This window comes from Amaranthus tricolor, chromosome 3, assembly GCF_026212465.1.
Source record: "Amaranthus tricolor cultivar Red isolate AtriRed21 chromosome 3, ASM2621246v1, whole genome shotgun sequence".
In the NCBI taxonomy this organism is placed as follows: Eukaryota; Viridiplantae; Streptophyta; class Magnoliopsida; order Caryophyllales; family Amaranthaceae; genus Amaranthus; species Amaranthus tricolor.
The window spans coordinates 28,820,160-28,845,121 of record NC_080049.1 but is presented as its reverse complement, the minus strand read 5'-3'; the positions used below and the strand labels follow the sequence as shown (position 1 = coordinate 28,845,121).

At 33.3% G+C, this 24,962-nt stretch overlaps 4 protein-coding genes across 4 annotated transcripts; 2 read left to right on the top strand and 2 right to left on the bottom strand.

The window, feature by feature from the left end:
- Positions 1-335: 335 nt before the first annotated feature.
- On the top strand, positions 336-2,965 carry LOC130807441 (peroxidase 57-like). Its single transcript, XM_057672648.1, has 4 exons — positions 336-847; positions 1,085-1,264; positions 1,358-1,517; positions 2,228-2,965. Exons 1-4 carry the CDS (start codon positions 506-508, stop codon positions 2,632-2,634), a joined length of 1,089 nt encoding a protein of 362 aa, XP_057528631.1. The 5' UTR covers positions 336-505; the 3' UTR covers positions 2,635-2,965.
- Positions 2,966-4,469: 1,504 nt separating this feature from the next.
- Positions 4,470-8,885, top strand: LOC130807440 (uncharacterized protein At1g26090, chloroplastic). The gene is made up of 7 exons (XM_057672647.1): positions 4,470-4,851; positions 6,207-6,350; positions 6,437-6,511; positions 6,604-6,797; positions 6,917-7,088; positions 7,168-7,587; positions 8,340-8,885. The coding sequence occupies exons 1-7, from the start codon at positions 4,618-4,620 to the stop codon at positions 8,469-8,471; spliced, it is 1,371 nt and encodes a 456-aa protein (XP_057528630.1). The 5' UTR covers positions 4,470-4,617; the 3' UTR covers positions 8,472-8,885.
- Positions 8,886-9,028: 143 nt separating this feature from the next.
- On the bottom strand, positions 9,029-15,887 carry LOC130807439 (uncharacterized). Its single transcript, XM_057672646.1, has 11 exons — positions 15,485-15,887; positions 15,312-15,398; positions 15,069-15,236; positions 13,885-13,964; positions 12,697-12,785; positions 12,432-12,535; positions 12,272-12,353; positions 12,087-12,162; positions 11,873-11,987; positions 11,017-11,548; positions 9,029-9,359 (listed from the first exon to the last, which is right to left on the bottom strand). Exons 1-11 carry the CDS (start codon positions 15,729-15,731, stop codon positions 9,272-9,274), a joined length of 1,668 nt encoding a protein of 555 aa, XP_057528629.1. The 5' UTR covers positions 15,732-15,887; the 3' UTR covers positions 9,029-9,271.
- Positions 15,888-17,082: 1,195 nt separating this feature from the next.
- On the bottom strand, positions 17,083-23,378 carry LOC130807438 (protein decapping 5). Its single transcript, XM_057672645.1, has 8 exons — positions 23,089-23,378; positions 21,217-21,317; positions 20,164-20,244; positions 19,159-20,091; positions 18,174-18,245; positions 17,901-18,086; positions 17,627-17,737; positions 17,083-17,535 (listed from the first exon to the last, which is right to left on the bottom strand). The coding sequence occupies exons 1-8, from the start codon at positions 23,231-23,233 to the stop codon at positions 17,386-17,388; spliced, it is 1,779 nt and encodes a 592-aa protein (XP_057528628.1). The 5' UTR covers positions 23,234-23,378; the 3' UTR covers positions 17,083-17,385.
- Between the last annotated feature and the right edge of the window lie 1,584 nt (positions 23,379-24,962).

Sequence of the window (24,962 nt, the reverse complement as noted above, 5' to 3'; positions counted from 1 at the left end):
ACATTATGAATTTTGGCACTATTTATTGTTCAAGCTTATTTAATATATTGCGGCTAATGTGTAAGAAAATATAGTCAAGTGGGATCTTGTTTGAATCGACTAATTGTATACTTTCATAATATTAACTTTTTATAACTTTTAAATATGCAAATTTAAAAACATAAATAATTAAAATAACACAAAAAATTACATAAAAATAAAATGTAGCAAGTAAAATATAACAAACAATGGAACTATAAAGTATAATTACGAAAGGATTATGTCTTATTCTGACATATATATTGGCATTGTTGAAAACAAGCATCCCATTGCATGTGTTTGCGTGATTTTTGCTACCAAGTTGTAGAAATGTGTTCAAATAATGGGATATGAAGTATATTATAGTATCAAGTAGACTATTTTAAATTGGATTCTTTAGCTACTACAATTCATATAAATTTATTACAAATATCAAATTTTCTTTCAAACACCCTTAGATAAATTATCGAGTTGAGAAAGCACAAAAATGAAGAATTTAGTAGTTATCGTTGTTATTGTTGGGATAATCTCGACTTTTAGTAAAGTGAGTCATTGTTATCGTTATAGAAGTAGTTTGCAAATAGGGCCTATCATAATTGGTGGAGGGGGACATTCTCGTTCACCACCACTTTCGCCACCACCTCCCCATTCGACTCCTCCTAGTCCTACTTCTTCTAAGTTGAAGGTAGGATTCTATAAGGGGTTATGCCCTAATAAAAGTGTTGATATTGAGGCAATTATTAGCGTTAAAGTTGAGGAAGCATTTGACAAGAAACCCTCTATTCTTCCGGCCCTTCTTCGCATGCAATTTCATGATTGTTTTGTCCATGTAAGTACTTACTCTTCAAAACTTCATGTTATTATATTCATTGCTTTTATTAGTCTTCTTAATCCCTTGGATTCGCCTCTAATTTTTAATTCTATATATAAGACAAAAAAATATGTTACTAGTATCAATATGTGTGTATTAGTAAATTATTATCATTAATTTTCATAATTGAAATTCTATTATGATTTATGATTCATTAAACTTAAGTTTGTATGTTGTTTTTGTTGAAAAATAAAGGGGTGTGATGCATCAATATTAATAGACGGACTTTCAAGTGAGAAAACCGCAGGCCCAAATCTTAGTGTGAGGGAATATGAGTTGATCGATGCTCTTAAAAAGGTTGCTGAAGCTCAATGTCCAGGAGTTGTTTCTTGTGCAGATATTATAGCTATTGCCACTAAAGAAGTCATTAAAAAGGTAAAATAAATATGATTTATTTAGCTATTAATTAATCGATATGTTTAATTAATAATTATAGAATAATAGAATAATAATTTCATTTATTAATAGGGTAAAGGACTTGCATATCCTGTAGAAACTGGACGAAGAGATGGACTCATAGCAAGAGCCCAAGATGTTAATCTTCCAAGTCCTTTTGGTTCCGTCTCTGAAAGCATTGCGGCTTTTGACAAAAAGAATTTCACTATTGAAGAAATGATCGTTCTTTTAGGTATATTTCATATAACTCACCTAACCCCTCTAATCTCATTCCACATAACTCACCCTACTCTTTAATCAAAATAAATTTAACAACACGTTTTATTTTGTTTTTCCTTTTCTACGCTGGGTGGGCCTCATTTAGGGCTGATCATTGTTGATGATGATTGATGAATTGAAAAATAACAGGTTTTGCGAGAGACCGTCTTACTGTGAAACCAATAACTCAATCACCCTAATTATATTCTTTTTGCAATATGCGATCAGTAATTGACCAATTTTAAGTTATAATTAATATCTTTAAGGTTAAAATTGATTTTTAAGTTATAGCTGATCATTTAATTGATCATTTTATATAATTTTGATTATTTTAAGGTTTGAATTAATTACTTTGAAGTCAAAATTGAAGACTTTAAAAAGATCATAATTGATCCATTATTTAACGTCAAAATAGATCATTTTTAGGTCAAAATTAATCCTTTTTATGTCAATATTGAATGTTTTTTATTTTAATTAATCCATTTAACGTTTATTTTAAGTTGAAATTGATTACTTTAATATCAAAACTGATACCCTTACCTTACGGTCAAATTTAAATGTATTTTATTTTGAGTTTGGGTCAGCCCATGAATATCCGCCTCATAATAACGCGGTGTCTTATGAGTTTTTGCTATTGAGAAATGATAGTCCAAATAATAAATTGTTGAAATAAATGAATAACAGGTTGCCATACAGTGGGAATATCACACTGTGTGTTCTTCGAAGATCGGCTATACGAAGGAAAAAGCCTATTCGACCCAGAAATGAACTCAACTCTTAAGGAAGAATTAAAGCAAGTATGCCCACAAAACAAGGGATCAGATAACTTCACTTTTCTTGATCAAAATCCAATCAGCTCAAATCTTGTTGATAACTCTTTTTTTGAACAAATTGTAAAAAATAGAGGAATCCTCCCCATTGATCAAGCACTTGCTCGAGACCCTCAAACTAAAGATTTTGTTAATCAGCTGGCACAAAATCCTAATTTATTCCCTACTTTGTTGGTTGATGCTATGATTAAGCTACAAGCACTTGATGTTCTAACTGGTGATCAAGGACAAATTAGGAATGTTTGTAGTAAATTTAATTGATATTTTTTATATCGCACTTTGCGGAAATTAATTAATTCTTACTGTAAACGGTGAACGGGATGATGATAACGAGTTGGTTATACTGTTTTGTAGACCAAGTTAGGTGAGTGGGTTTGAAAAATATACTCGTATGTTCCTTTGATTTTACAACAGATAGATTTATAAATATATAGTGTAGTAAAATCAAAACAATAAGGAGAATACATACTAATTTGTTACTCTCTATGTTTGTATTTAAGTATTTTCAAGTTTTTTTAAAAAAAAATTCTGATTTATGAAAGGAGTAACGTAGAGTTCAAGATAATGAGAAAATAACAATTTTATTCTTATTTATTAATGGTTTTATTCATATATGGATTTTTTATAACTCCATTTAATTATATAGTTTTTGTTCCTTTAGCCGTTATATTTATTATTTGGTATTTTTTAATTATTGATCAGTTAGATATTCATGTAATACACAAATGTATTAGATTAGTTGGTTAATACTTCCTCTTACTAATTAGCTTAGATGCATTCTTTTATGGTATTAAACGATCACTCATCGTGCATGTTGTATTTTACTCTTTTTATGGCTCAACTTTTAATATTTTCATTTATCTAACTGTAAAAGTTATAAAAATATTATTATAAAATTTGGCATCTAAAATATATTCAATAAAAGGATAAATTGAGATTAGCAATTCCAAATTTTACCAATCCGAAAAGAATTTACTAAAAACAGCTTTAAAATTTAAGGCTTTTAGAAATTATATAGCAAAATTTGTTTTTACGAGTTGTAACCACTAAGGTTCAAAAAGCAGAAGTACTAAAGCCAAATAGCTGAATTTCAGTGGCTTTGAACGAAGATGACATGTTTGACTTAATTTTTACTTTTGACTTTATATGAGTAAGCTTTGACTTTTTTATTTTAAATCTTTTTCTAATTCATTTCCTTTTTGTACAAATAAGTATAAACTGATTTTATTTTTCAAATAAAATCTGTGACCTTTGATTTAACATAAAAAAATTTCAGTTTTTAAATGAAAAACTAATGTGTTGTAAAAGGTCATCAATTTAACATGACTGTTTTGAGCAAATAATATATATTATAATTATTATCAGCGAATAAATAAAAGCTAATATTATTAATATTAATTTTATTCTACGGAATTTCATTTGATTGTATTTTTACCTATACATTTATTTATTTATTTATTTATAATTTAAGATAAATTGGACATCAATAGGTAGGGGTGTTTAAAACCGGATACCGGATCGACCCAAATCCGAAAATTCGGATACTTGGTTTTTCGGATAGTGAAAATCACTATCCGGTTCCGGTCAAAAAAACGGATGCCCGGAATCCGGATATCCAGTTAATTTCGGATTGAATATCGGATATCCGATTTTCAATTTTTTTTTGTCTTTTTTCCACATAAATATTTATGCTCACATTGCTTGTTTTTTTTTTAATCAAGCTTATTTTTTAAATCATTTCAAAAAAAACTGATTTTTAAATTTTGAAGGCAAATCATATAGGAAATATGGTTGGATTTTTAAAAGTCTAAATTAATAATAATAAATTAGTAATACAATTTAGTTATAATTGAGAATTGTACTATTAATAAATTTAATAACCAAAAAAACTATGAAAAAATATTTTATATTTTAAAAATAAAAATAATAAATTATAAATAAAGGTAGAAAACCAGATATCCAATTTTACCAATACACCGATTCGGATCTGCATCCAATTTTAAAACTGGATACCCGATTTTCAAAACCCAGATAATTTATCCGATTTGTAAAACTGAATACCAGATATTCCGAATTGGATTTTCCCATATTTTTGAAGAACCTAATAGGTAGCATATACTCCATAAGTGAAAATAAGTCAGTAGTTGAAAAAACGTTTAAAATCTCACCCATATCCAACAATCATCATCTTTGTAGAGCACAATCCTGTCCTGGATAGCTCTACTGTGATATTAACTGGCGTTAATGGCTGCCTTTCTACAACCTCTGACATTTCTTCCATTTCTACCTTCCCCAAACTCTGATTTCAATTTTACGCGTTCGAATCCCACCAGAAGTAGAAGATTAAGGAAAGCTAATGTTTTGATTATGGAAGCTAACTCCAGTAGTGAAATTACCGACGCAAAATCGACTAAATTGATCACTTTTCTGGGTAAAGGAGGTTCTGGAAAGACCACTGCTGCTGTCTTTGCTGCACAGGTTCATACATTTTTTATTTCATTTCAATTCAAACGGTATTCAGAAATATAATCGTTGAATGTTGACATTTGTTTCGGCGATTTTTATTCCTTTTTCTTAATATTTTTTTGTGTTGATTATTGCTATTGTCTAGATTAATTGAATATTTAAGGCATAGGATATTATTCATGGATTTTGATTTTTTTTTCAAGTTCTGATAATTATGATTTTGAAAATGTTGGAAATTACTCCTAATCTGTTTAAATTTTTGGATTGAAAACAGATGTTTCTTTCATTTCATTATGATCAGGCTTCAAATTTATGATTGATCCTCAAATTCTAATTATGATTAAGTGTTGGAATACATTATGATGCTGAGGCTTGAGATGCTTTAAGCAAAGCTAGAGAATGTAAATACTCCTTAGTTTGTTGGATAGTCAAGGGTTTTTCATTTCATTTGATTTCTTTATTTCTTATAGTCATATTTCAATCCAGGTGTAACATAATTCGCTCAAAATAGCAGTAAAATAGCCTAAATCCAACTATAATTTGCTTTTTTTAATTTATGATACGTTGGGAGATGAATCATGTCACAGTGATCTGGTGTAAATTTATACAAGAGAATGAGAGATCTGTATACAAGAGACATAAAATGACTAAAAAAATACACTGGGCATTACTTTGAGAAGGTAAGCCGAACTTCAGAATTCTTATTTGATCAGTATTTGGATAAATTCTTGGAGAAGTTTAAAATCTCGATTGTTATCTATTCCTAGCAAGTATAGTAATTTTTGTGTACATTTTTGTAATGGGTGAAAGATGTACACTTCTTAACATTAGATTACTAACATTGTGTTTGGTAAAAAAAATGACAGTAATGCTGTAATGGTCATGTATTTTAGCCTAAATTTAGTAGAGAAGTCCCATGTTTGTAGTGACAAATTTCTATTGCCACTCAATACCACCATTCCAAGTTGTGATAAATGGGAATGAATTTTATAAAGAAAAAGTGATTTTAAGGATTGCTAAGCATTGCCATGAAGCTGCATAGGAGTTTCCTTGTAAAATACAGTACATTTTCATTGCCATTATGACTCTTTATACCAAACAGGGCATAAGAATAATAAAATGCAGCACATCTATGCCTAACATTCTCCTGTTTGAAGAAAAATAATTCAATAACGGTATTTGTTCTGCAGTAAGATAAGCTTGATGTTAGGTTCATTTCCCTTTGCATTTATGGTTTTCATTGGAGTATGATAAGATTGCTTTTAAGTATACTATGTGTTTTCTTTTCGTGAAAATTATTCCTTATAATATACGCATATTTAGCTTTATTTTTAACTTCAATTAACATCACTTCTTTTTTCAACCAGCACTATGCAAAAGAAGGGCTTAAAACATGCCTGGTGACACATTCTCTGGACCTCACAACCGAATACCTTCTGAATTGCAAAATTGGAACCACTCCAGTCATATGTAGCGATAACCTTTCAGCTGTTAGATTGGAAACAACTAAAGTGTGTATTTTGTTACATCACCTTTTCTGTATCCAGAGGACTTTTGCATGTCCGTTCTCAAGCTAATATTTTTGCGATAATTGCAGATGCTCCTTGATCCTCTTAAGAGGCTAAAGAAAGCAGATGCTCATGTGAACGTGACACAAGGAGCACTTGCAGGGGTGGGTATGTGACAATGCTCTTCTTTTGAACTATATGGTAATAGTTATGAGCTTCATGAATGAAGTTCTATTTCTTTTTATTGTGTATCTAGATTGTTGGGGAAGAGCTGGGTGTGCTTCCTGGAATGGATTCTATATTTTCTGCGCTTTCCCTCGAAAATTTTGTGGGAACTTTTGGAATCAAGTCTCTGAGTACTGACTTCAAGAACAAGTTTGATGTAGTCGTATATGATGGCATCAGTACTCCGGATACATTACGAATGATAAGTGCTGCACGTAGTGCAAGGTGATGAGATTCCCGATGCTCTCACTCCCTATCTTTCTGATACCTTCAAACATAATGGAAAAGTACATCTTCGTTGATCTGACTTTTGTCTGTAATGGACTTGTACCCCTGTGTTGCAGGCTGTATGTTAAGTATCTACGTAGCATAGCTGAAAAGACAGATTTCGGAAGATTAATAGGTCCATCTGTGGTAAGATTGGTAAATGAAGCCATTAATCTGAGTGGAAGTAGCTCAAATTTCAATGGGAAAATGAGTTCAGAAATATGGGATGCTCTTGAGAGAATTCTCGAGGTATTAAAAATTCTTATCCGACTGCGATAGTTAACTGTCAAATATTGTTAATTGATTGGAATAGTTTTTCTATCTTCAGAGAGGAGCCTCTACTTTTGCAGATCCTCAAAAGTTTGGCTGCTACATTGTAACAGATACGAGCAATCCACTTTCTGTAAACACGGCATTGCGTTATTGGGGTTGTACAATCCAAGCTGGCGCTAATATTTCTGGTGTACTGGGGATCGCTTCCAAACCGTCTTCTGTAGAGTCTTTGGAAAGTGTCAGAGAGACTTTCCTTCCTCTACCACTTGCTTTCTTTCCAAATCTCTCGAAAAATTCTTCCTTGGATTGGGATATGATACTTTCAGATATTGAGAATAAGAATGCAAGAGATCTTCTGCATCTGCCATCTGTGAAGCCTAGCAACATTACGCCACCAGTCAAGTTTGATCCATCTAAAAGAAGTATCACTCTTTTCATGCCTGGTTTTGACAAGTCAGAGATCAAACTCTATCAGGTATGTCTGCAGTTGGATCAAATAAAACATTGTGAAGATCAAAGTGATTATTAAAGAACGTCCGATTAGTTTATTCATTTTTAGTAAATCAGGGAAAGTAGTATGAGTTTATTAACCATTTGCAATTCCAAATTTTCCTTCTATTTTTAGAGGTGGGTCGTATCATCGTATGAGGATTGGCAAAGACAGTAATGACTAGTGAGGACAGGAATCAACAGGACTGCACTAGCCCTTTTCTTTGACACTACTACCATCCCCGTTAAGCCTTGATTGATTCTTTGTGAGAATTTACACCTTCGGATGGGAATGGACCTATTTGAAAACAATTGGATGATGACAAAATTATTAAATATTGAGACTTTTTGTTTTACCCTACAACTTACCAAATCCCTTCTCATAATCAGCATGTATATAACCCACTTTTGGTCTAGTATAAAATGAACTTATAATCATGAAATCGACTCAATCATCAGATTCTAAATTACAAGTTCATAACCCTAGCCATTCCATTTTTTTGCAAAACAGATCTAAATTCTTTGATTCCGGTTAGTGCCTAAGTGAAAAAAGATGGATACAGTAATACACAGCAAAGCTACTGTCATCAAACATCATACGGGTGATCCAAGCTCTTGTATACATGCTTGTTCATTGTTTAACCTTCTTGCATATTGGCATCTCCATCTTTATTTGGTCTTGTAGATTTTACTTTTCTTTTGATCATTCTTAGTAATGCTTACCTATATAAAATGCAGTACCGGGGTGGCTCAGAGTTGTTGGTGGAAGCCGGGGACCAGAGACGAGTCATAGTGTTACCTCGTCAAATTCAAGGAAAAGTGGGAGCTGCAAAGTCTACAGACAGAAACTTAGTACTTACAATGCAATAGAGATTGTGCCAAGACATTTGGTGTAGGAAGAACAAGGGGTGGTGATCAAGTTCAAAACAAAATTTATGTTGAAGCTGACCCCTTTCATGAACGATAGAAAACATTTGTTAGTAACTCAACCATTTTATAGAGCTGCATTTGTTCTAATGCAAGGTGATCCCATTTGATCTTCGGAATGAATTTAGTGTTATTCTCTAGTGCAATCATCATCGAATGCTTCCGATATGACCTTTGTTAGATCTCCAATTTAACAAAAATAATAATACTAATAAATTAGATCAAAAAAACTGTTCACTACTAGCAATGAGCAAAATCAGAATAAGAAAAGAGCTTCACAGTCTACAAGCACTGAAAATAACTACCAAATATTGTCTCAATTCCATGATGGCCTTCTCTAATGTGAAATAGAAAAAGGTCAAATAACCTGAAATTAACCTTGTGATAAAATTTAAAGCTATTAAGCCGAATAGAAAAACAAACACAAGGGATGAAAGTTCCACACCAAACGACGTTTACAAGATAAATGTTGAGATGTTGAAGGGGATGGCAAGAGATCATTTAAGAGAAATAATTTTTTCATCATGATAACTCGTGCATAATTGCTTTACCGTCAACATATATATAAATTACAGAGTAGACTGCCAAAATCAAGTGACATTGTTCCAATTTGGTTGTTGTGCATGACTGCTACCGAAGGCAGAGGAACACAACCCTAGTCTAACCACAAATGTACATGGTCCCTATGACTTTGTGTACTCAAGCAACAAAAATAATTCTTTGTCCCAACTCCTAAAGCACTATCATCTATCCCATTTCCATCGTCGCCCCACCTCCTCAAGAACCTTCGACCGCGCTTGGCTTTTCCTTGCTTCATCTTCAATCCAAGATCTGCATTAAGAGGTAGCAGAAAAACCAATGAGAAAAACATGCATACGAAATACTAATCTCATAATCTGGCTCCTTTGCTGATGATTCTCAGTAAAGCTTTGCCAAAAACTCATGGCAACTGGCAAGAGTATGCAATAGTCCGACATGTCAGCAACTCTAAAGAGGGTGAATAGGTAACTTTGTGTTATATCCTTATAAAATAAATTGCAAGCAAAAGGAGTCTGGATGAAAGGAATAAGCATCACACGGGATTTTAAATGCTAAGATTACTGAGGTAACAAACACCATGCACTTGCACTCGGTAATCATTTGACCTTCTACAACGTCATTAGAAACTAGAATTGGAAGAATTTGTTTAATTTACAAACCAACCATAGAAAATCCAGATAATAGTGTCACATATGATGATTTCTGGGAGAATGATACAGCCAGTAAAGAAGAATGAAGATGAAGATAAAGGACGAAGATAGGGGCTGAAGATGAAAATAAAAATCACATTATGAGCATATGAGACCTAACAGTGAAATGAAAGTCTTCTGTTGGTTGTTACAAAGAAACGAAACGGATTTTCCAAGTTCGTTTCTGAAATAAGATTTTATAGGTAATTTTAGACAAAAAGTCACTTTTTACACATAGTTTATGACAACTTTTTTTCTTTTTTATAATTTTTCATTTGGGGAGGGTTTGCTTAACGAGTGTCAGACTCACAAAAAATACACAACTTTTTTAGCTTGTAAAGCATGCTAAATATTTACCTAAATAGGCTATATACATTGCACACACTTATTAAGATACTATCTGTGGAATTAGCTGTTACACTTGCATAATAACTACAATTCATCAAACAATATTGTTTTATTCTTTGTGTACAAGAATAATCATAGTCAAGTGGAATTCTGTTTGATTCATCTTAATGCATTCATAAAAATAACTTTAATACTTTTTAATGATATGCAACTAAAGATATTAAGGGTCAAAATAGCGCATTAGCATGAAAACAAATGGTGTGACAATTTTTGTATATTAATTCATAGCAGAAAACAACATCATTAAAACATTTTTCCCAAATAGTTGGGGCCATCAGCTTGAACTTCAATTTTAATAAACTACCCACTTGTAAAAATAGTAACATTTTCCCTTCTTTTCTGGACTCTACCATTCATTTACTATTCACTATTATAAAACCAAACACACGAGAGCTTAGAATGTAAATAAAAAGAAGGTTCAGCAAAGAATGCATAAAACCAAGGTGTAGTTGGTTGAGAAAGCCAACTAGTCAGCAGCAGGAATATGAGCATTTCCATTCAAGGCCTTTTTACCAAGTTGCTTTAGTTCATGACGGTTAAGGAATATAGATTGTTCCAATAACATCGATATTCTACTTGGGAAATATGACCACCATAGTAGTGACAAGTAAGCTAATAAAAAAACTCATAGGAGAGAATGACAACTTATTCTAAAGACTAATAGTTATCAAATAAAAGACCATGTTACCACAAAAGAAGCTCCAAATAATCCAAAGTCATTTTCGTGAGATCAATAGAGGTCAAATCTTTTTTAAAAATTTCATAAATATCTAAAAAAACAATAAGAGCTGTTTTGCATTATCCTAGTTATTAAATTTGCAAATCTTAACTTAAGTTGGAGAAAATTCTACCTCAAGATTCGAAGAGCTTCAATCTCAGCCTCAAGCAGAGACTTGGCATCAAGTATTCCTTCCTTCTTGGTTTGCAGATCAGAACGAAGAGTTTGAGCTGCTTCATCCTCAGAGATTTGTTCATTTCTCTCGGATACTAGCCTCACAGATATTTCATCTATTTCCTGCTTTAAAACTTCTAGAAGTTGCTTCTGGCAGTCCATTGCAGCTTTCTCCTTTACAAACCCATTTAAAGCATCCTGTTGAATAATCTTCTCTTGTTCCAACACATTGAGGGCATCTACATATGACTGCTGCACCTCAAGTCCATGTTTTTTCTCCTCTTCCATCTTCTCAGTCCAGTAACTCTCTATCGCCCCTCGATCTAATAATTCCCACCTAATTTCTTCTTTTGCTGCCTTCTGGGAAGATTCCTCACCTTGAATTCTTAACAGTTCATTCTGAATGGCCTCTGCCATGTGGCCACTAGTGAGTGCAACAGCAGCTTGTGCTATTGTTGACGGTTTGTTTGGTTGGAGTCGCCTAATTTGTCCTGTAATGATACAGACAATTAGACACAACTATACCTCATTAACATCCTTAGATGCTGAGAATAGCTTAAATACTAAGGATACCACAACAGCCAAAAGAGCTGCATAAAGACATAACATATGGGCAAATGCCATCAGCATGCATATCTAGAAAATTTGTAATCATTCAAATGGGAGTAGATAGTGTTAATATGTAGTACATGTTTTTTCTTGTACCAAGTCCCCCAGTCTGGTATACGACCAGGTTTATAAATAAGAATACATAAACAAAAGGCAAATATATATATAGGAGAGAACTTCAAAGAAGGAAAAAGCAATATACATACCAAAAACTCTTCTAAGCAGGCTTCTATCCCCAGCAAGCATGTCCATATAAATTCCTGGTAATTCATGTGGCCTTATCTCCCTCATATCCATTAGGTCCAATTTTGTTTTCAGTATCTGGACTGTTTAACAGTCAGACTTTCAAGCGTTGAAAAACTGCATTAATAAACTAATTATAGCCAAGCATCAACAACATGAGTCTCAAAATTTTTCTACCTCTTGATTTCCTGTGGTGGGAAAATAATATTCCAATTGGGATCTCCACTCTATAAGATCTTGCCGAGATAATAATCTGCAATATTGAAAATAACCAGTCAAAGCTATACATCACAAGCAATATATTTTTTCCTGTTATAACAATATAATCAGGCATTTGAATAGGTCCTAGATCCATAGGTTACCTTTCAGGAGAAAAATTCACGTATCCACAAAATTCAGGTGCAGGCGATAGTTTACTGGGCACAACACCAGCTTCTGCCAGGGCTGAAATACAAAGGTAGCTCGGCTATTTTAGAACAACTAGCCATATAGCCATATACCCAAAGAAAGATTGACTGTTACCCTGAATGGACTCGAAATCTGGGTCGTCAGCAGTCACATCTTCATAGGCAGAGAGTATAGACCCAGAGAGAGCAGCCGATGCAGTAATCTTAAATTTTGGGCTCCTACAAAGCATGCATAAACCACAAAACACAATAATGAGATGCACAAAATTATTCTAGGAGATCTTTGCAAGTCAAAACCATAAAAATGCAACATATTGTAAATTTGTAATAGCTAGCCCTCTAGAGGATATGACATATATATATATATATACATATGGTACCTTCCCAACAAAGAACTTGCCCGGACCAACCATCTTGCATATTCTCTTCGCGTGCAGAGCTCATAAGCCTCAACATTCTCATCTAAAATCTGCATATCTTAAACCACATTTCAATATGCTATCTCAACTCAATTTGTATAATTCACAATCATAACATACAAAGCCTTAAATTATTCAATTCATCATTTAGTTCACTACTTCAAAACTTATAGATAGGAAAAAGAATAAAGTTATAAATGTATACTAAACTAATTAAACACCACGAGCATAGGGATTGAAACCTATGTTAATCACCCACGGATGTGAGCACGCGGTATAAGTAAATACTCAAATGTTAAACATGTCAAATTAAACATCTTTTAACAGATAGACACATGCACTGGAACACAACATTTACAAAAACTTTGCCTTGATTTTGAATATGAGTCCTTCATGTAGACATACTTGCATAAAAATTTCAGCATAACTTGCTTGTCAGTTCATGTCAAATTTCAACCACATGCTCAATTTTTAGCACATATCAAATGATATTTTCTTCTCCGCATTTGCATTTTTCTCTAACGAAGAATGATTGCAAGATGATTGGAGAGTCAAATTTCACAATTGAAGCATCGAGAATGTATGATAAAGTATGACATCGGTAGTACACAAGGCAAAATGAAGAGTCGAAATAACAGATTAAAAACTATAGTCCCAAGAAACACAATGCAAGGATGTATAGTCAATAAGCATATCTATCACATTGCCCTTAAAATTATAGGATAGTCTTTTAAGCATTCTGAAACAAATGAGAATGTCAGGTTTTCATGAGTACAAGTCTTCCAAGTTGGTAGCAATCAACAAGATTAGAATAATAAATTCACTCCTCTCGAACAAAATGTTTGAAATTTTTAGCTAAGAAAGGCTTATAAGGCTGGAACCCATGAACCTTTTCTATCTTTCAAACGTGAGAAAAAATTAAACAAATAATTAACATATGATTCAAAGACTCCATCCTCAAAACATCAAAACTGTACAGCTATAAAATCGAAAAGAAAGAACTTATATCAACTGATACTACATCAAGAAACAATTGGCAGCATTAGAAAAGAATAATTATTTCATAAAAAACATACTTCATTATCTGGCTAAAAAAGTTGCAGCCTCCAACAAGTGCAAGACCATCAAACAACATAACTAAGAACAAACCTTTAATTTTTTTAACAAATGCATAGCTTCTAGCTGATTGGAATCCACAATAACATTAATGACACGAGGATGGAGCATTTCTGCAAATAAATTCAATTAATGGTGAGCATCAATTGACCAATCTACCTCACCAAAATAAGAAAAGCATCAGCCCATTACCCCAATTTAATCAAAGAAAACATTATTCAATACAAAGCTAAATCCATAAAATATTCCAATTATACAAGTTGCTTAGCAGTTAGCATGATCCTCTCTATGGGCACATCACAGAGGTAATGATAAAAAGGCTCAATAGAAAAATAGACTCAAAAAAGTCCCAACACTTTATGAACTAATATGAAAAACTAAGGAAATCAAGTAAATAAGACGCCATTTCCTAACAACTCCAAAAATTATTTGAGTTGATCAAACAAAAAATGGGTATAATAGCTTAAAAGAAAACTAATAGCATACTGATAGATAAACATGTACAAAAGAAAGTCTTTGTAAATTTGTAACAAAAAAAAAAGAAACATTTCTAAAACAACATACCATTAGGTTTGGGAAGATTAAATGTATGGAATCTTACCCTTTTAATGATAAAACTAACAAAGAGATTACTTTCGATTGACTATTGGTTGCAAACATCATGTGCAACTTCATATAAATAACAAGTGCACATAATTTAATAAATCATTTTACTTTAGTCCATTATAATCCAAAATCAAAAAATTATAAATCTATGACCCCATCGAAATTATGGACACTACAAAAGTGGGTCACTTGTAGAAAAATGCAACGCATTTCTGTAACCAGCTAGGTCACAAGAAGGAACCAAGCTTAAAACTAAGGTCAGAACACAACTCGTGACCAAGAGAACCAAGGACAGCACTGGAAACACACATACTCCACGTGCATACATGGGAACAAGTGCAAAATGATGCAATCGTGCAAAAGAAGTGCAGTACGGTATGGAATTTGGAAGGGACAGATATAATTCTTGAATAGTACATTGTAATTGTACAATTGTAATGTGATCAATTTCATAGAACAGAACTACAGAAGTAATAATTTGCAACAAGCCCACACTACTTCACCAACTAAAGTCCCTTTTAACTAATTACTACAGAAAAGGATTGTTCAAAAGTGTAGATACGGCAAAGTAAAACAACGAAGTATATCTTGTAATAAAAGCAGAATACTACCTGATGACGGAGGTTTTGCAACCACATCAGAAGAATCCACCTCAGACTTCTCTGCAACTTCATTTGCGACATCAGGTACATCAGAATCACTAATTTTATCGTCAGTGACTTCAACAGCAATTTCTACTGAAGAACCAGATGATGAACTAGTAAACGGGAATCTGAATTCTGGACCAAAACAAAACCCTAATCTTAGGAACCGTAAATGCAACAAATAATAAGCATAGAAACGAAGAATCAAACCAGTTTTTGAAAGCCTGAAATGAGCAAACGCAGCGAGAAGCAGAGCGAAAGAAGTTCCAATTCCAACAACCAAAAATGTTGGAAACCCTAAAAGATTCAAAAAGAAAATAATCTAATTAACAAATAATCAAAAGTAAAATCATCAATCCTTGGAATCAAAATCGAGGGAATACCTCTCTTTTTCTGGGGAATTGGAGCAAGAGGAAGTTGCCAACCCCCAAAATCATCGATAGGAGGATCAACCCAACAAAGATGGGAAGTGTTCTCAGCAATGGCGGAAGAGAAGCGGATGGTGGGTTTTCTGAGAGTGTAATGAGAAATAAGAGTGATTGGAGAAGTTCTACGATGAGCGCCATGGCAGAAAGAAGGGGCGTGAGTGAGGAGGAGGAAGGGAGAAATGGGAGTTGTTGAAGTTCCCATGATATGTTAGGAGATGTTCAACAACTAAAATGGAGATGGGTAAATTCTTAGGGTTTGGGAGAGTGATGATAAAACATTTGTGGTTTTAGAATGAGATGAAATTCATTAATTCAGATTCAGATGGCACTGCCACTGACTGAGACATGAAACATCAAGGACCGTGGAAGAAAGTAAAAGCTCGTCTTTTCTTATTATTGGTTTTAATATAGAATAATTATCATGAATAATATAATGTTTATTTTTATAATATTATCAATTAAATATTTTATTAACTATGAATAATAATAATTTAAGAGTTTTCTTCTAGAATAATATCAATTTTAGTTTATTAGTTAATTTATTTTTTAGTCCTATAATTTTCTATTGTTTGATTTTTAACATATTAGGGATATTTTAGGAAAACACCCCATAAGTTTGTATTATTCATGATAATTAAAAATTTATATTATTGTAGGAAAATAAGCAAATGATTATATTATTCTAGTGATTTTTATTTGATTAATTTTTCCTTTAATGTACTTTTAATTTATTGATTTTTAAATTTTATTTGATTAACAGTTAGCTATTAGAATTGATTTTTAATGGTTAAATTGATTTTTACTGATTTAAACTGGATTTTATTGATTTAAATCGAATTTTTAATGATTCAAATGTATATTAGTTATTGAAACCAAATTTTCTTAATTGAAATTGATTCAAAGTGATTATAACTGATTTTAACTCATTGAAACTAATTTTAAATATTTTTAACAATACAATAATAATAATAATAATAATAATAATAATAATAATAATAATAATAATAATAACTAATTTAGAGAAGTCAATTTTGTATTAATTGGAATATGTATTAGTTACTACTACATTTTTTTACAAAAAATATCAATTTGACTTCACACTGCCTTACTTTTTTACTTTTTTTCATTTCCTTAGCCTATCATGTACCAAAAACGGTAATAATATTCACATAAATTTAGTAGCAACAATAATAATTTTATTAACTTACAAAAGCATTATTTTAAAAGTAATATTATTAAGGATCTTGATAAGAACACCCTAAATTCGTTAGCGAGATATTTTTTATAATCTAAAATGCAAAAATATGTTTAGAGTAAAAGGTGTGCAATTATTACGTTGAAAAATAAAATATAGTTTATAGACGATTGGCATCTTTATTTTTGCTTGGTTTGTTGATCAATGAATAAAGAGTAGTATTTTTAGTGAATATTAATATTTAGATTAGTTATCATTAACTAATTAACAAAATTTAGATTAGTTCATTTCAAAAAAAAATCGAACGGACAATTAAACGATAAAAGCAAAGATGTGGTAAATAACCTTAAAATGATAATGAAGCAGAAAGGGAACATAAATTTATTAATCTTAAAAATGATCAAAACTAGAAAGACAATCACACCAGATTTACATGACATAACTTTATGTCGAGCAATAAAAGCTACAAGTTTCTTTCGAGAGTTTCTTGCTGACTGCTTGCTTACCAGTTACCCCCAAATAATATGAAACTAAGAGAAATACAAACCCACAAAAGAGCAAACAATACAAACTAGAAGCTTTACCATACTTAAATAAACAATTGTTTGCAACTTCTATCGCCTCCATCCATGTTGATATTTGTAAACACGGGCGGTATTAATCAGGAAGACCGATAAGACACACCACGTCCTCGGCCCCTACCAACGTTTCCATACCCCCTTCCATGATATGATCCACGACCACGACCACCACGACCTGGTGGCCGGCCACCACGCCCACCTCGATGATATCTAACATACTCACCAAATGTCTGCAACCATGAATTATATGATGTTATATCAATTTAAATTTACTAGAAAGTAGAAACACAATTAAATTCTAATCCTTTTTCTTTTATATACCTCAGCATCTATCTTCAACTGCTCGGAGAATCTTGTCCTCCCATTTTGTGAGTCATGATCACCAGTGTTGCAGGAAAGGGTATCAAAGAAGTCGTCCTTATTATAAACAGTCTGCCAATAAAATAAAACTAGACCTTGAGTGAAAAGAGATTTGAAATCAAGCTTCCATGAATGCATGGCTTTCCTAGATGTACCTTTGCATCGAGTTTACCTAGATGTATCGATAAATAAATATATATGTAAAAAGATAAGAGATTTAGTTCTTATAATGTACCTTTGCATCGAGTTGTGGAGATTCCTCTTCAGCATCCTCAAAATCATTCTCACCATTAACATCGTTGTCTCCAGCATGGGACTTGTTACTTTTACCAAGATGACCCCATACTTCGTCCTTTTTGAACTTCTCATTCATAGCCATGAAATCGAAGTCCTCAGTAAATTTGGTTACTGGACATGAGCTCTACAAAAAAATTGTAATAACATAAGAGACCGGAACGAAAATGCAAGCCTCTCAAGTTAAATCTTATCACAAAGAAATAATATTTACCCCACTTCCTCTTCCTCTATCACGTCCCCGGAAGTTGTAATTATGACGTGGATGAAAATTACCACCATTAGGCTGCACAGGAGAAATGACAATATAGCAATGTTAATCACTCACTAAAGCAGTAGTTATCAGTGTATCATGGACAACATGCATTGAAATCAATCAAGTAAAAGAACCGCGTGTTAAACTAAGAGGAATTGTTTAGGGAATGTTAAGCATAAAAGGCTGAAAAGCACCAGCTCATTCAGAATCATGAAACATGGTACACCCTTCTCAATAAAAAGTATTGCAAAGGATTTTGCTGCTAGTATGCTAAGTTCTATCCCACCCAATTTGCTACAATTTTCTTCTAATTTGACATACTGATTTTGCTACATTTTTATTTCCGTCTATGACTATACATAAGTTTTAAGAAAGCTCATCTAGGCACGCCTAAAGTTAGCACTTTGGGCGGGCAATGCATGGGGTGCCTTGATAGGTCTAGGCTAGGAAATTCCTTAAGGCGAGCACCTTTTAATGCCTAAAGACTGTTGCTTGTGCATCCTATACCTATGCTACGTATACAAATAAGTAACTTTACCCAGGTGTAATGTAATAGTCCTTTGGAGTCAGGCACATAAGTCATTATAATGGGCAGTTTATGTACGTACCTTTTAGATATAACATGGATGGACAATAAAAGGAATTTGTGTCTAATGTCCCACTTCGAATATCAAATAACCACCATATGAAACAAGAAATAAATAACATGCAACATTTTGAAATTAAAGAAGAACCATTAACAGGAATGTCCACAAAGCAACACATAATTACAGAGTTTATATAGAGCAACAGATCAAGATATCTAGTACCAGATGACTCTTAAAATAAAACCTTCAACGTGATTAACGTCAAGCTTGCATGAAACATACACAAACAGCAAAAAATAAAAAAAAATAAATAAATAAAAAATTGAATGTTGCAACAAAATTTGAAGGTAGATCACCTTGTGGAAAGACCTTGATGCAGGAGGTGGCAGAGGCAATATCGGTGGCTGTGCTTCCCTCACCAATTCTGCTTTTGCATCAGAAGACAAAGCTGATGACACTTGAACAACTTCCACATCTTTGTGAACAGTTTGTGAAGTTGAAGGTGAAGAAGTTGGCAATTGTCCAGACTGCACTAGTTGATCAGGGGTGACCAGAGAAGGCTTAGCAATTTCTGCCTGGCTTAAACCAGAACTGATGATGGACGAGGTTTGAGGATGGCTTGGGTTTAACAAGCCTGAATTAGAAATAGTGTTAACCTTGCTAGAGGCAGCAGGTGTTATAATACTAGCATCTGGAGCAGAAGAGAGGGCCGATTGAGATACAGTAGAGAAGCTAGGCGTTGAAAGAAGACCGGTATTGGCAGCCTTAGACACAGTAGAACTGGACGAGTTTTCAGCAACTAGACTGGTAGATGGCACAGAAGGTACATTCAATTGTGATATAGAGGCCTGTGCTACATTAGTGGATGTACTGCTTGAGCTAATCAGACTAGGGGGAATTTCAGGCAATTTAGAGCCAGTTAAATTTGAAGATCCTGCTGTCAAAGGCGAATTGAACCCAGAAAACAGCATTGGCTGCGACAGTGAAGGTGGCGCAGCAAGTCCAGGAGGTGGTCTGAGCAAGGGCTGTTGGGGCATATGAGGAAGACCGTTTGGAGGGCCATAAAACCCAGGCCAATACATAGGCATCGCAAGTCCACTACCATTCGCACCAGGTACAGGCGACGGCCCCCAAGACCCTATACCCCCAGGTTGATACAAAGGCAAATGACCTGGGAAACTTGACCCAGGGTGTCCAGGCTGTGGACCATGAGAATTAGCATCAGCTGATGGAGCACTGACAGCTGGTGGCAGATTAGTAGATGTTGACGCTGGACGAGGATAATGTGACTGTAAAAACAAACCAAACTCAGATGTCAAAGTTATTTACAAATTATGTAATTCAGCTGTGGTTCTCTTTACCTGTATGATAGCTGGATCATTATCGATGGATGACACAGGTGCAACTGGCTGAACAGGAGGGGATGATTTCACCTGCAAATCCTGCAAACATAGTTCAATAAAGACAAAACTCATCATTTCAAAGCCTTGTTTGGGACTAGTAGTCAGAATTGAAAAATTTATGAAAAAAGTGCAGCACCAAAAAAGCACAATGGCAGTATTTGCAACCTATCTTACACCAAATATGCTATATTAGCCATCAAGTCTCACTTTGATGGAGTGTGTTGCCCACACCAGAGCTTTGTGTCTAGTCTGAAAACCTTAGGGACTTATTCTCCCAAACTAATTGGAACTCTTTAAACTTGGAACTTATTGATCAGAGAACAATGAGAGCGAAAGTGATCTAATATTCTGATGTGAGCTTAACTTACTATATCTGAGTTAAAATTAAGTTCAGGACAACATGTCATCACTGTGTATTGCGCCTTATATGATCTATGTCTGTCCATTAATCTTACTTCACTTGAAAACTTCAATAATTGTTGCCCGAGAAATTTCTTCTCAAGGAGTCTTAACTGTTTTTGTCATAGCTGAAAGGGAATTGCTGAAAAATCTCAAGTACTAAAGCTTTGTTTTTTAAATTCATCACTTTTTTCTTTTGAAAAATTATTTGCCCTATAAACTAGGGTAACTCTTACTGTCTTACGTCCACTTATCGATCCTTGTCTAAACCTTTTTTCTTTTTCTTTTCCCTTCTTTTTCAGTGAGCCAAAATGTTGACTTATATACTCAGACTTGAATTTGATAGTAAAAAGAAGAAAGCCAAAATGTATTGGAAGATAGATATACTAGCTATATGGAAAAAAAAAATTGATGAAAGCACAGTTAAATCATGAAACCCAGTGCATATTGCATAGCAACCAAAGGCTTATGACAATTAAGGACACAAGCACTATTAAGTATTAACCCTTTACACAAAAAATACATGGCTTTTATAAATGTCACTGAATTGAGACAGTAGATCAAAGTAATGCCAAATTCACAATAATCAATAGTTATGTACTGGGCATTCACCTTAATATCACTGCCGCGGAAAAGTATGTATTCATAAACCTTATCACTCGGAGCTACTTGTGGGCCATCTTTCTTTCTTCCTTCAGTTCCGAATGATCTGACTGCAATATGAACATAAAGCCATTTCAATTAATCACAACAGCCATATTTCAGCAGGTCATACACAATTACCAACAAGGAAAAATCATCTGTTTCTTTTTAAAAGCTACCCTTTTCTTAAAAAGCTCAAACATAAAATGGAGAAGTGTAGAGCCATAAAACGGATGATAGCACATGAATGATTCTCACTAAGATGATCATGAATATGAAGACAATGAAAGCCACTAGAGAATCAAAGCAGTAAATATTGTTTAAATTCAAAGAATTACAGGATATTATAACTAGATTTAAAAGCACATTCCACCAAGAAAGAATGGTAAAAACCCAAATAACATAAACATTAAGTTCCTACAACAACAATCAGGGAAACAAAATCCATATTGGTTTATATAACAAAACACTCCATCAAAAAGTGGTCTTCGTTAGCCATGCCATGCAACAAACAGTGAAATCAACCACATACGCTTAAAAACAATAGAATCCTATTTGTCACATCCATAATGTCTGAATAGTGATAGAGAAGAACAAGCTCAGCCAACTTACAGGCTACTGTCAACAAAAACGACAAAACCCGGGTTCTACCACTACTGGGATAAGGGACCTTCTACCATGTGGAACAGAAATGTAAAATTGAACATAACCCGTCTACTTACGAACAATTTCCTTACAATAGAGTATCCTTTTATCCCCTTAATGACAAGGGCAGAGTTGAAACAATCACCTATAACACATAGCAATACCAAGTCAAAATAATAGTGTATTACCATCATCACAACTGCAAATAAGAAATATGCTATACATTCAGGCAAGACCAGCAGCCTCTACCTACTATAATTTTTTAAATATGCTAATCTAGAAATTGCTGCAATTCTGGTGTTTGAGACATAATTATCTCCCAAAAGTATAGAACTACCATCACACCCAGAAAAAGTAGAAGTGCGGTAGCAGTAATTTTCTAATTGAATTAACAGCCATAAAACCCCACCACGTTACTCCAAATCTCTAATCCTACCATTTGTCCACGTCCATAAATCAGTCAAGCATGCAGCACAAAACCAGCTGGAAAAAACAGGCAAGACTTGAACTGAAGATGAAATGTGCACAGCCCCTACCCTATCTGTTTTCGAGAATCTAAAAAACTGTAACCCTAAAGCTCAAAAACTACGCAGCTATAATCATGATCTTCATGCTTCAACCTTATGTTTAATTGCTCTTAGCTGCTACAGCTGTATGGATCTTTATTGAATCACAAATGTTCATTCTAACTCATTAGTCTTTACCCTTAAGCCTCAACTGCCATCATTCCACTTCTTTTACACTACAAAATTTAAAAGTGTTCTTCAAAATCCGTGCTAGCTATCAATCCTAAGCAAGCATTGCTCCTTTCCAGCTATTAACAAATCATCCTTTCACAACTGAATCTGGATGCGCGAATTAGAAACAAGTAATTGTATAGAAAATAGGATGTAAAATCAAATAAAAATCCTAAAGTTAATATTCCAATTTCCACGAAACTAGCCATCTATATAGCCAACTTCCAAATCCATACAAAACAGTTTCAGCACCAGCAACAATTTAATCACACTTTGCATAACCTAAAATCACTAATTCAGTCATACACAAAAAAGTTGCAAAAAAGTTCACATCCGTATCCTAATTCATCAACAAAACAACAATCTCCTTCACTCAAATCCTAAGTCGACGTAACAATTGAATTGCGAAAACGATCAAAAAACTAAAATTTGCAACAATTCAAATCTAAGAGATCAATACCGTTACGGAGGCCAATACTGGACTCATCGGTGTTGATGCTGTAGAGAATGCCTTCATATCTGATCTCACTCTTTGATGTGAGACTAATCAAACTGCCGATGTACGAATCGGCTGAGGATGTCGCCTTCGGAGGTTCAGCCGCCATGATTTCTGCTGCTTATCAGTTACGGAATCACCACATGAGGGAGAGATAAAGTATGGAGTATTGGTTTTTTGTTGACTCTTTTTTGGGAGATGGAAGTGGTTGATAATGATTATAATTATGAGTTTTTAGGGTTTTGTTTGGTAAATGATATCTAAATCCCTAATTAATGGTAAGTCGTTTTTAAGAGCTTTTAAGGTGAAAAAGCCCAAATAGTACACTTTAGTTTTTTGTTGGCTTAATTAAATGTGGTCCTATTTTTATTGTGTTGTCTTATTTTATATATTAAATAATTTCTAATATTGTTCTTAATAATTTTTTAATTACTTCAAATTGAACATGAAACAATATGGTTAATGAATCTGATTATCTAATTAATTACTAATTAAATGATTTTGCCATTAATATTAGTATTATTATTAGTCAAACTAAAATTATTATAATAATGACATTTTAAAAATAATTATTAATTAAAAAAAGAAAAACATTATAAAAAATCAAAAAATGACCTAGTCGCACGTTTTGTGCAACTTGATATAGGACGAGTCACACGTTTTGTGTGATTGAGTCCAATTTATTTATTTAGCTGTTGTGAATTTTGAATTGTTGCAAATTTTGAAAGGAGGAGTATTTATATTTATATTTTATTAAATTTTTAATTTTAGCTCAGTTGAAGATGTTTTACAAATATAGTTGCAAAAGAGAAGAAAAGTACTCCATTTAGGAGTATAATGCAAAAGTTTTATGCTGAAATTTAATACATATTCACTCCTTTGACTTAACTTTTGATAAGAAAGTTAGGTTAATGCAAAGTTTGCGGAGTTATAAACTAGACATTAAGAATTTTCCAACGATATATTATGACAACCAAGTAAGAAATGACGATCGTTTAAAGTACATGGGTAAATAGACACAGTGCACAAAATGTGGGAATGGACCACCGTAGTGTCTCACAAAACATGCGACTGGACCAGAGTCGAAAAAAATGTTAGCACCACTACTGGGTATGATGGTATGGTATAATATAACTCGTAAATATTTTGTAGGTGTAATTAATAAATAATCTTAATTTTGCGGCTATAATTTATAAATGAATCTAACAAGATTTCAATTGAATATTGTTTTGGTTATAAAACGATAAAATGAAAGAGACACTTGAAATACCTAAAGTGGAAGCATTATCAAAGTCAATTGGCAACGAACTGGAAGTGAGATGTAATTCTTTTGCAAAAGTGACCTGAAGTCTTGCAACACAACACGTTAGCCTTGCCCGGGGTGATCTTCCGGAAAACCCCTTCAACGCTCAAGTCAAATAAGAGATGAGAGATCAATCAATGAACGATAATAGGTTGAATGCAAGACTGTATATATCAGGGTGTTGGTTGATTATGTTTTGGTATGTTGATAAAAAATGATAATGAGTGAGATTTGAGCAGAATTTCGGTATACTATCTATGAGTTTAGGAGGCAAATGAGATACGAGACCTCCTTTTATAATAGTAAAGAGGGAGTTACACTAGAGAAGATTGGACTATCATGGGCATAATAAAGAGTAATGAGTAGTTATTTTAGGATTAGAGATTTTATTTACTTGATGACCAAACAAGGTAAATGAAAAGTCATAAAAACCCCTTGACTAAAGATCAAGGCCAAAGAGAAGTCAAAGAGTATAAAAGTAAAACTGCCATTAATAAATAATTAATTAAATAACTTAAATGTTACCATAATAAAT

What these genes read in the sequence shown, in the direction of transcription:
- LOC130807441 (XM_057672648.1), top strand. Translation starts at nt 506, where the DNA reads ATGAAGAATTTAGTAGTTATCGTTGTTATTGTTGGGATAATCTCGACT. An exon ending in TTCATGATTGTTTTGTCCAT is followed by an intron (nt 848 to 1,084) that starts GTAAGTACTTAC and finishes TGAAAAATAAAG; the next exon opens with GGGTGTGATGCATCAATATT. An exon ending in AGAAATGATCGTTCTTTTAG is followed by an intron (nt 1,518 to 2,227) that starts GTATATTTCATA and finishes AATGAATAACAG; the next exon opens with GTTGCCATACAGTGGGAATA.
- LOC130807440 (XM_057672647.1), top strand. Translation starts at nt 4,618, where the DNA reads ATGGCTGCCTTTCTACAACCTCTGACATTTCTTCCATTTCTACCTTCC. An exon ending in AGTGCTGCACGTAGTGCAAG is followed by an intron (nt 6,798 to 6,916) that starts GTGATGAGATTC and finishes CCTGTGTTGCAG; the next exon opens with GCTGTATGTTAAGTATCTAC. An exon ending in CTCTTGAGAGAATTCTCGAG is followed by an intron (nt 7,089 to 7,167) that starts GTATTAAAAATT and finishes TTCTATCTTCAG; the next exon opens with AGAGGAGCCTCTACTTTTGC.
- LOC130807439 (XM_057672646.1), bottom strand. Translation starts at nt 15,731, where the DNA reads ATGGGAACTTCAACAACTCCCATTTCTCCCTTCCTCCTCCTCACTCAC. An exon ending in GTGAATTTTTCTCCTGAAAG is followed by an intron (nt 12,163 to 12,271) that starts GTAACCTATGGA and finishes TCAATATTGCAG; the next exon opens with ATTATTATCTCGGCAAGATC. An exon ending in CCACCACAGGAAATCAAGAG is followed by an intron (nt 11,988 to 12,086) that starts GTAGAAAAATTT and finishes TAAACAGTCCAG; the next exon opens with ATACTGAAAACAAAATTGGA.
- LOC130807438 (XM_057672645.1), bottom strand. Translation starts at nt 23,233, where the DNA reads ATGGCGGCTGAACCTCCGAAGGCGACATCCTCAGCCGATTCGTACATC. An exon ending in CAGTATTGGCCTCCGTAACG is followed by an intron (nt 21,318 to 23,088) that starts GTATTGATCTCT and finishes TTCATATTGCAG; the next exon opens with TCAGATCATTCGGAACTGAA. An exon ending in CTCCACAACTCGATGCAAAG is followed by an intron (nt 17,738 to 17,900) that starts GTACATTATAAG and finishes TTTTATTGGCAG; the next exon opens with ACTGTTTATAATAAGGACGA.